The sequence below is a fragment of the Phyllobates terribilis genome, unplaced genomic scaffold (genome assembly GCF_046119375.1).
Source record: "Phyllobates terribilis strain yellow unplaced genomic scaffold, ASM4611937v1 Scaffold_6290__1_contigs__length_45526, whole genome shotgun sequence".
Classification (NCBI taxonomy): Eukaryota; Metazoa; Chordata; class Amphibia; order Anura; family Dendrobatidae; genus Phyllobates; species Phyllobates terribilis.
The window spans coordinates 34,056-45,527 of NW_027369034.1; the positions used below are offsets into that span (position 1 = coordinate 34,056).

At 37.8% G+C, this 11,472-nt stretch overlaps 2 protein-coding genes across 2 annotated transcripts; both read right to left on the bottom strand.

The window, feature by feature from the left end:
- LOC141250876 (uncharacterized) lies at nt 1-718 on the bottom strand. Its single transcript, XM_073670135.1, has 2 exons — nt 127-718; nt 1-8 (listed from the first exon to the last, which is right to left on the bottom strand). Exons 1-2 carry the CDS (start codon nt 716-718, stop codon nt 1-3), a joined length of 600 nt encoding a protein of 199 aa, XP_073526236.1.
- A 1,627-nt stretch (nt 719-2,345) lies between these two features.
- LOC141250874 (uncharacterized) lies at nt 2,346-9,717 on the bottom strand. Its single transcript, XM_073670133.1, has 12 exons — nt 9,624-9,717; nt 9,299-9,469; nt 8,869-9,000; nt 8,649-8,788; nt 8,417-8,503; nt 8,068-8,193; nt 7,094-7,246; nt 6,885-6,956; nt 3,001-3,102; nt 2,655-2,825; nt 2,495-2,574; nt 2,346-2,400 (listed from the first exon to the last, which is right to left on the bottom strand). Exons 1-12 carry the CDS (start codon nt 9,715-9,717, stop codon nt 2,346-2,348), a joined length of 1,383 nt encoding a protein of 460 aa, XP_073526234.1.
- Nucleotides 9,718-11,472: the final 1,755 nt, after the last annotated feature.

An 11,472-nucleotide genomic window follows, 5' to 3' on the forward strand; every position in this document is an offset into this window, starting at 1 on the left:
TCAAGAACCTAAAAATAGATGCACAAGAGTTAACAGTACATACATCAATAGAAAAAGCCATGGAGATGCAATTCTTCAATTGACACTGGCCTCAAATTGCTCTACCGTAGGACCTCAATGGCTGACCAGAACCGCTTGAGGGGACAGATTCATAACCTCCGCCACTTCTTCCGGCCACTTCATCCTCATCCAAGAACTGGTCATCGCAGCTCCGAAACGCGGCGTGCAAGCCGATCAAGGAAAAACCGACAATCAGAGCAACCAAAACGTTGAGACCTACGCCCGTAAGCACAAGAGCCAAGATCATCACAAGACTGAGACCTAGGAGGACCAGCCGATCATCAATTCTGAGGCTGAACAGTAAAATCGCATCATCGCGGGAGAAGTAGAGGAAGATCCAGAGTACGAATACGGCGATGAAGACGATCATGGAGATCGGGTGCCATAGAAGGGAAAGGAAGAGGATAACGAGAATGATCAGGGAGTAGTTATAGCGGTAGTAGCAGACGTTGAGACGGAATCGGGACATGGCATCGCGGTAACCTAGAGGCAGTGAGATAGAGGATAGGGAGAAGAGCTCTCTCCATGGCCGGCGCGTGTGAGTAAGCGTCCTCGATTGGCGCGCCAAGCCGGAGACGAAGGGGTGGGATGAGGAGGCGCCGTCGGTAGTCGTGGCGGTCGGAAGGCTGCTGTAGATGGCGGGAGAATTGGCCGACATTGGGGATCGAGATAGGGAGCTTTGGAGGACTAGAATGGCGGAGAGACGAGATAGAAAGAGAAATGGGTCGGATATGTAGTGGGCTCTTAAAAGTATCAAATCGACCACGCTTTGGATTCATTCAAAAAGACTATTTCCTTTAAAAAAAATGTTAAAAGATTATTTTGGCTTTACAAAAATAAAAAGTAAAAGACTATTCTATTCTCCTTAAAAAAGAGACTATCCTACCCCAAATTCAATGTCGGTCAACGCCGGTTACTGTCAGTTAGTTAATGTATGGTTTGTTTAGATTAGGGCACGATTTCTTTATAGGAATACATAGTTTATGTGTATTAGTACATGATTTGTCTGATTTAGTGCATGATTTTCTTGGCATTGGTGCTTGGTATGTTAACATAGTGTATAGTTTCAGTGCATTAGCTCATGGTTTTGTTAGCAATAGTGATGGGTTATGTGAATTAGTGAATGATTTCTATGCACTAGTGAATGGTGTTTCAGCATTAGTGCATGGTGTTTCATTATTGTATATTTTTTAGCAGTATTGCATGATATCAATGCTCTATTGCATGTTATGGTTTATATGTATTAATGCATGGTTTGTTTGCGTTAATGCATGATTAGTTTGCAATAGTGCATGATTTCTAGCCACTAGCACTATATTTCTTTGTATTAGTGCATGATTTTGTTAACATTAATGCATGGTTTATGTTTATTAGTGTTTTTTTAACATTCCTGTAGTGCATGATTTCTATGCATTAGTGCATGACGTGTTGGCATTAGTACATCTTTTATGGGCATTAGTACATGATATATATGCATTACCGTATAGTTAATGGTCAACGGTAAACCCCTTTCAATGTCGGTCGGTGCCTGCAAATCTGGACGCTCTATGTTAATGTTCATATCTCTGTGACACTTTTCCAATTATAAATTTATTATTTTATAAAATAATTATATAATACTCTTATTTTATTATTACAATTTTATTTTATTTGTAAAAAATACTAAAAATGATTAAGAACGACACAGTTGGTTGGGTCAATCCAACACGAACACAACCTAGTAAACATGAACAAGGCAACCACATGGAACCACTTTGCCACATCAAGTTTTTACTTTTCCGTACTCACACATGAGATTCAGGGCTAGTTTAATATGCCTTCTGGATTTGATTAGAATCAACCAACCAAAACCCAAATAAATCATTCCCATAATAGAGTATTTGATATTCTATCAGAATCAATTCTTAATTTAATTTTGGAGTAAAGATATAGAATATAAATTTGAGTAATGACTGATGATAAGAAGAATAGATGAAAAGGAGAAGATTGAAAATATAATATTAATTTTTCTAATGAAATGAATTTGTTCCGTGAAACTGAAATAACTTATTCTAAGTAATCAAAGAAAATCTGTTTTTTCAAAACAAGCAAGGGTTTGTCACCCAAGAGAAAATAGACGATCACAAACAAATGATTCACATACCACACCACAATGTTGTCAGCTTCATCCACAGAGGACGAATAATTACGTCTGCAAACTCAGAGTGAACAGATAAATATTATCCCAGCTCAATCTCTACCAAAACTGCAACCCTAAAGACATTGATTCAAACAATTACGAGTTATTATTTCTCAGGCTGATCTTTGCTATGGAACTTTCTCCCTGCGTCCACTGCTTCCCTGCATTTACAAAACCCAAACCAAAATCTTAGAACTAATGCAGCAAAACATTTTCATCTCCTAAAAAAAAGGAACTCAATCACATCCAGCTCACCTGAATGCATCAACCAGCTCCCTGTTTTCAGGATCAATCTTCACACCCTCATAGAACGCGTTTGCTGCTTCTTCAAACCTCTGTAAAACCAAAGCGAATTAAAAACTTACCACAAGCCAAGTATATAGAGTTTTTTTTCTTTTAATCATAAACGGCGTACCAGAAGAAGACGCAGAGCAGCTCCTTCTCGGAAGCAAGCCTTATGCCAATTGGGTCTCAACGATCTGCAAATTTTGGCGTCATCCAGAGCTTGCTCTGCTTGTCCTAAGCGAAGCCAACACAAGCTTCTATTCGAGTATAATACAGCATCACTAGGGTCAAAATCAATGGCCTGGGATTCAAGTAGAAATTATCAGACTCTAAGTTCGATAATATTACACATAATGTCAACTCATAGAATCATGAGTTACATCGTTAGAGAACCATAAAAGGTTAATCTCAACTCAGTCTGATGTAATATGGACCTTGTACCACCATTAGAGATCCTTTAAGTAATAATTAATTACCTGGGTATATGCATCCACAGCTGCTTGATAATCTTTTCTCTTGAAAGCGTCATCACCGCGTGACTTAGCTTCAGCGGCTTTAGCCTTCGCCTCAGGTGTCACCTGAATAGTACAAAATTGACCCACATACTTGATAAATCATTCTTGAGCACAACAAGTAAATGACAGTAAAAAATAATGCATATCCTCAACCCACCCTGAAATCATACCATCACATATGCTCAAATTTTGTCAAGTGGCATACACTTCAAGATAGCACACAAAGCACATCTCGAGACATAATCTCAAGTGAGATACTGAGATCATCACAAGCATATATTCATAGAGCTTTGTTGTGGATTCAAACAGTCAATAGAAAAGAGTAGAATCTAATAAATGTCAACGAGAGAACAAGCTTAAGGCTATGTTCGGTATATTGAGCTGAAACGGAAATTGGAACTGAATTAGTAGCTGAAGCTGAAGCTGAAGCTAGAGCTAAATGAGTAGATGGAGCTAAAAGTATTAGCTTAATTTTCGTAAAAGGGCTAGATGGTTGTTCGGTATTACAAGCTAAAATTTCAACTAAAAATGGTAAAATTACTAAAATAGGAATAACTGATATAATGATTTATATAAGTAATATTAATTGAGGGATAAAAATGGATATATGAATTTTGGGGGTCACATTAACAAAAGGAGATCTTTTAAGCTTGCTATGCTAGCTTAATATTATTTTTCCAACACTCGGGATGTAGCTTAAGAAACAAATTAAACTAGTTTAAGTTTGAAAAGCTCTAGGTATCGTGCTATATTTTTAGTTTTAGTTTAGTTTTTTAAAATAAATGAATATGTTTGTGTTATGATTGTTAATTTATTAATTTTATTGTTAAATTGTTAATTCCATTAAATATAATTTTAATTTTAATATAATGTTAACCAACGATATCGAAATTAAAATACTACAAAGCAACATGTTCCAAAACGTGAACTACAGAAAATAACCGATTTGAACAACAAACATAACGATACCAAAATTAAAAAAGTACAAAGCAACATGTTAAAAGACGTGAACTATAACTGCATCGAACTTAAACCAAACAAGAAACACGATTGATGAAACTCAGACAGTCAACATATCCTCCAAATATGTTGCATCATGCATTTGACAGTTAATATTCATGTAATCATCGATAGAGTTTATTGTAGAAGTCGCCCGTCGAATATGAATTTCATCATCGAAATTCCAATACTTTCCCTTGTATCTTGTTCGAAGTCCATCCTTAGTCTTTCCATTTCACTTTCATAGCTCATCCTCAACTATCATATTGTGGAGTGTGCAGCAATCCATGATCTTACGAAGTGTGGATCTGTTGTGAGTTGTGACCAAGAACCGGATTTTGTATTATTGCAAAACGTGCTTGCAAAATTCCAAAAGCACATTCCACATCTTTTCAACAAGACTCCTAAAGTTAAGAGAACTTCCATTCTACATGAGTTATCGGATTAGGGATAACACTCACAAACATAACTCAATGTGGATAGATGTCATCGGTTAGGTAGTACGGCATGTCGTACTGATGGCCAATACTCGTTTGAACAAGGGCCTCCTCATTTTGTATCTGCGATGAAACTTATCTACATATGGTGTGACAGGACTGAAGTAATCTCGTTACAATAGCACGGCACGATTGACTCTATCTCTGTCACTATATTTACGCTTCTTCTTCGAAGCTCTTTTTGGTTGTTATTGTTGTTGTTTGATGGAGTACATCATACGAGGTATGTTGTACATTATGAAGATTCAAGGAAGAAGCACCACTCAGACGATGAAGAGTTTGATGTAGTAGACATGATTCTGTTTACTTAAAAAAAAAAAAAAGGTTGGTGTATCTGAAATGAGTTTCAGAGTTGCATTATATAAACATGGCTTAACAAATTCAAATAGTCGTTGCATATAGCCGTTTTGAATACAAATTCAAATTCAAATTCAAATTCGAATTCATATTCAAATGAGTCCGGGAATTCAAATTCAAATTATAATTCAAAGTAAAGGCAATTTCATTACAATGGACACGTGAGAAATGATAATACGGACCCGCACTTTGGAAAGTAAAATGCAAACATAAGCGGAAATTAAAGTACAAACACGCCACACTTAAACACTTAAACGAACACACTTAAACAAGCACCACACTTCAATTCTTCGGAAACAACTCTGCAGCTAGTTGATCTGCACATGCTTTTTGTTGGTCTGTCAGGTTGTTGTAGTTCTTCCACAACTCTATTAAGTATCCCATCCTTTGATTCTTCAGCTCCTCCTCTCTCAAGGCCTGATCCTTCAGTTTCCTGGCCTCCCTCTTTGCCTCCTTCTCCTTTTCCCACTGAATCTTCTGTCTTTCCAAGTCAAGAACTTGGGAATAACTATCATAAGATTGCACCCATCCCTCGCCTATTGCATCCATTCCAGAGTTGCAAGAACTTCCACCTTTAGCTATCATTTTCGCCTTTTCCCGACCTATCGGCCGTTTGGGACTCGTGATACTATCGTCAACCGAACGGTACCGCTTCGTCCCACTACTGACACCTGTTGATTCTATTCTTTCACCCCCATCATCATCAACATCGTCAGTGAAATTATTTGGATCTTTCTTCTTTTTCAAGTGACTCTCCCAATTCAAGTATACTTTGTACTCCGGGTACTGCTTCAAAACATCCCACTGTTTGAACATGGAAAAACCCATGTGGAACTTCGGGTTTTCCTTGTGCAATTGCTGAGCCATTGCAAGCACGTCGGCCTCGTTGAATCCACTAGGTTGGCCAACTGCAGACGTAGCCATTTCGTAGCAGCTAAGCCAATGATTAATTTCCTCCTTGATCCGACCAACTCTTTTTCGAAGAGAATCTGCAGTACGCCAAATGAGTCTAGGGAACAACCCATCCCTCATACTTTCCTCGTACTTCTCATGAATCTTTTTGAACAAAGTACCATACCTCTGATTAGTACCAAAAATCGGATCTGAACAAACGTCCATGTAGCAACGAAGCAGAACAAAATCCTCATCCTCACACCAAAGTACATTCCGTGGTTGAGCATTGGCGTTTGTCGCATCATCAGCGGTTGTCTCCTTCCCTTTCCAGCTACTACTCTTTGCCTTTGGCTGTTTTTTGGGTTGAGCCTCCGCAACAAACTCAACATCAGCTTGGGATAATATCCCCCGTGTCTGAGAGAGAGGAGACGGAAAATCTTCCGCCGGGTTTTGAAACAAACCGTGAACGACATTCGATGCAGGTGGGTTCGACAGGGACATGCCAAGTATTCTCATAGTTTGCTCGTACCTCTCGGGCTCATTTATCCTTAACCACGCAACATTGTCCGGAGTGAAAATGCTCGTGTTGAAGCATCCGTCCATCTTGTCGGAAAAAACGAAGTGTTTAGAGTGTGTTTTGGGTTTAATTAAAGAGAGAAATGAGAGATGGAGAGGGGATGCTCCAAACATAGTCAAGACCTGGTCTCTATTTATAGATCTCGAAAAAATAGAGCCGTTGATTTTTATTTATTTTTTTCGTTTTTCATTTTTTAAATCAGAGCCATTCTAAAGTAATATTCAAAATCTGAATTTTGTTTTGTAAAAAAATTGGTCCAATCAGGGGTGGCAGCTACCCTGATGCTCTTCTTTAAGTAAAAAAAAATTATGAATAGAGCCAATCGTGGACTGCCACATGGCCACGACTGGAATGCCGCAGGCAATGCCGGGGCGGCGTGGCTACCACGCTGGCCCGGATGCCATCCAATGGCTTTAGGAATAACAAATAGAAAAAGGCATACTTGAGCAGGGATATAATGACACATGAACTCATACCACAGATAAGGCAAAAACACAAACTAAATGAACAGAGCTGCGTACCGGTGGCAAATCTGGGTTTAGCAGCTTAGCATCTTCTGTCATATTCACCTCTTCCAACTTTTTAGACAGGTCCTAACAGGTTCATTTGGTGCATCAAAATTAGTTGAAGCCAATAATAAGTAAGAAAAAGCAGAGAGCCATTACACTAGATAATGATTTATATAGCTAATATTAATTGAGGGGTAAAAATGGATAAATGAATTTGTTACCTGTTGTCTGCTACTCTCAGACTGCATATATTCTATAATTCCATCAACACTCCAACTTGGGATTGATTCAATAGGTGATGTTACAGGAAATAGAATCTCAACAGCTTGAAGATTATCTCTTTCACCTGCAACCTGTATCGGCTTGTGCCCATACTGCATAGCCACTAAACTAATTAGTTCAAACTTACCTTACAGATAACCTCACATTCATCAACCATTATGCGAAAGTATATACTCATATCAATGAAGCTAGCAATTTTGAAATGAAATAACACATATATAAATCTCAAAAAAAATAGATCCATCCTTCACCTTCCTCTGACTAGCCTCTTTGTTCGTAAGTTGGATATAACTTACATCTTATAAATATTTACATCTGAAATCAAAACTACTGCTCCCATAAGATAAGAGCTAAAAGCAAAAGAAACATAAAAAGAACATGAAGTGAACAAGGAATGGCAGGAACAAGGAATAAAAGAGTGTTTCCTGTAGTAATCCTTGTTTTATGAATTCATAGAAATATATAATCATATAATATAGAAAAGCATCATATAGTCATAACTCATAACTATAGTTTCAAAAGTAAAACCAATAGAAAAACCATGTCTAAAAACATCAAAACAATTAAAAATCATTAAAAAAATTGGTCACTTTTGATCATAAAAAATAGAATAGGAGTAGTACGTAAGTTAACAGGGGAGAAGTTAAAATATCTTACCAAAGAAAAGATAGAATCAAAGATTTTATCAAAAAGATAAGAAAGAATCAAAGATATTACCAAAATATAAGGAAAATAATTAAAAAAAATCATTTAAAACAACAATATCATACAATTTTTCAATTATGGAAGCTTGAAAGAGTAGGCGTCTAGGCCCTAGGGGTCGCCTAGGACCAACTAGGCAACACCCTGGCTCAGGCATGCCTAGGTGTCACTTTTTTATTCACTGGTTAAGAAAAGGCACTAACAAAATAACCTCATCAGCCACGTTAGGATCAGCTCCGGCATTTATTAGGCAATTGATTATATCTGCAACACCACAATCAGCTGCTATATGTAATGGAGTCACTCCACCTGCAGTTACATTCACATTTGCACCAGCCTGTAAAAAACATGAAGAACTTAGAAAATGCCATTTACAAATCTCTGCATTCAAATAAGAACACTATTCAAGAAAAGGTAAGACTCAAAAGCAAGCCTAAAATACAACCAACAACAGATGACATAGAGGAAAAGGTCAAGGAAGATGAAGAACTGAACAAAAAACTTTTGACATAATTTTCCTAAGCAAGTAATTCAAATGCCCATTAGTTATTAGCACTTACCTTGAGCAACAACTCAAGACAATCCATTGAGCCAGCAGCAACTGCAGACAACAGGGGTGTTATACCATCATCTGTTTCAGCATTAGGCTGCAAAAGATAAACAAGACAATGGCAATTGATAATCAGTAAAATGGCACAGCAGAGCATTACAAGAGTATATCCATTATATGGAATAGGGATACAATCATACAGGATAGCAGATCAACATAAATCAGTATGTTTATTTACTCACATTAGCATTGTGTTCCAATAGAACTTCGACAGCCTCCTTCTGTACATGACCAGCAGCCCAAACCAGAGGGGTTCCAGCATCACTTTCTGAATCCACATGCACTCCTTTGGAGAGTAAAATCTTCAGTAAATCAATATCTCCTGCAGGTAATTAGGCTTTTTATTAATATAAGGCATAAAAAGAGTGTAAACAAGGTATAACACAAATGGCCTATTCTCACCTATTCCAGCTGCATGGTGCAAGGCTGTAGCTCCTAAGTTACTTGGAATATTAGGATCTGCTCCATGATCAACAAGGTATACAGCAGTAGCAGTTTTTCCTTGCCGAGCTGCATGGACCAGTGGTGTCTCACCTACAATAAGGTAAAGAATGGAAAATATATTCATAAAGCATGAGACTTTTGTATTCTATGTCAAGCACGACTGCAATTTGATATAAGATGTTACTGTAAACAAGCTTTCAGTCTTCATTTTCATGTCCTCACTCCATCCATTCACCCCTATCACTTAAGCCTATACAAGAATCTAAACAGCCTGTGCTCTCTATCACGAATGTACACTAGGCATTTCACTTGACGAAAGTTCCATCAAAACCAGCAAATTTAGCAACAGCATTGTACAAATCGAGGGTAGCAGAACGAATTTTTTTACCATCTGCATCTTTGACATTAACATCGAGCTTAAGCTCCTCTAGCAAGTATTTGCACATCTCAGTTTGGCCTTCTCTGGCCGCAAAATGAAGGGCTCCGCGTTCGTTAGCATCCTTGACATCCTCCACTGTTTTCGTCAGGCCTTTCCCATCATCAAGCTTCTTCGCCATTTCTACGAGCAGAATTATAGAGAATCACACAGAGAGATAATTAGTTAAGTTGCAGCCACACCATGAGGCTCGATCATATGTGATGAACATGAAATCATTTAATTGGAAGTGTAAGAAGTACAACTGTCTTCGAAATTACTGGAAGAATGAACTTACTCTTGAAAAAATCGAGATTTCCGGTGAGAGCAGCGTTTAAAAAATCTTGAACCTTCTGCCTCTCGGCAAGGGCATCAGTGGCGTCAGGGGCCATATCTGGTAATCCTACTATACTGGTGTTTGATTTTTCCGGGGAGAAGATCGGAACCCCGGCGAGTTGAAGTTGTGACTTGCGAAATTAATTTTTGATAGTCCGGGAGGGAAGAAGAAGGTTGCGCCGTATGGTGTGTTCTAGGTTCTAGGTCAAGTGGTCAACACAAAACTGGAACTCCAGTCCATGTACCGGTAAAACAAAAGCAGTAAGCAGTGTCTATATTTTTTTTTTTTTATATATTTTTGTTTAAATTGATGTGCAAGCTTTTATGTGCAAGAACCTGCTTGGTGATTATAGGAATGAAATTTTAACATGTAATAAAGGACATGTATGTCTTGTAAAATTATATTTATAAGCATGTCTAAATGGTACGTGCAAGACTCGGCTAATCTCCCGAGGCAGGCCTTGTACGCCTAATTTGAGTGTGCAAGGGATGCCGCTTGAAAGAATCAGGATCATAATTGGCACGCCTAACTTGGACGTGTTATGTATGATCGTTGGAAACATGCACGCCCATGTCAACATAGCACGTCTAATTTGAGCGTGTCAAGCATGCCATGCACCCAACGGTAATACCTGGCACGCCCAAGTTGAGCGTGCAAGGTATGACTGTTGAAAACTAGCACGCCCATGTTAGACGTGCATGTTTCTAACGGGCAAAATTTGAACGCCCGACCTGGACGTGCCCAACGGCTATATTTTTTCGAAAAAGACATTTTATAAATATGATAGTTGGAAATCATTGTCGAAACAAGTTTTTGTTTTCAGTGGATCACCATGATTATAGTGAGTTTAGTGATGATGAAGATAGCGAATATTTGGATAGTTCATATTCAGATGAATTCGATTACGATGATGGATGGATAGACGATTGTGTCAAAGATGAAGATCCTGAATATTTGGTTAGTGAATGTATTTTAATAAGTTTTAATTTCATTATGAGTGATGAATTTCATGAGATTAGTTGCAATAACTAGATATAGTTAGTAATACTATGAAATTTAACTCATATGTTTGCATTCTTACGCTTTTCGTATAGTTTTAGAGAACAGATAAAGTATAATCGTTTACTTATACGTCAGATAATAATAAAAATCCAATTTAAATTGATCTAATATAGAAATTTAAATATTAAAGCGAAGACTTCAAAGAACATTTTATTACTGATAAAGAGTGGGATACAAAAGAAGAGTTGTATAATTGGGCGAGAGATGTAGCCAAGAAATTGATGATAGTATTGGCAAAAAAATCGACAACCAAATACCGAATTGTTATGGTATGTGATAGATTCGGTCCACCAAGGAGCGGTAGACCGAAGAAGAACCTAGTGAACCCAGAATTACCAGTTCCCATAATCCGCAAATTGATATCGAAGAAGTGTTATTGTGACTTTGAGCTAATAGGTATTAGGAAAACAAAACATAGTTCAAAATGGATAATAGGTGTTATTGAAGGTCAGCTCAACCATAAGTTAAGGGATACCTTTATTGAGAACACATTCATGGGATGAATGACCCCCAAGGAGAAGTTAGCAGTCAGGAGGTGGGGGGTGGTTTGAGGACCCCAATGCAGATATTAAGAGAGTTGAGGAAAACTTTTTCGGGGAACGTGACATCTAGAAAGAAAATTGCCACTTCTTACATAATCTTGATTATGAGGATCGTGGAGAGCTAACTGTTACACAATGGTCCCTTAAATTCTTGGTTGACAATTATGTTCTATATGCATTACGGAATAAGACTACGCATGAGGTCT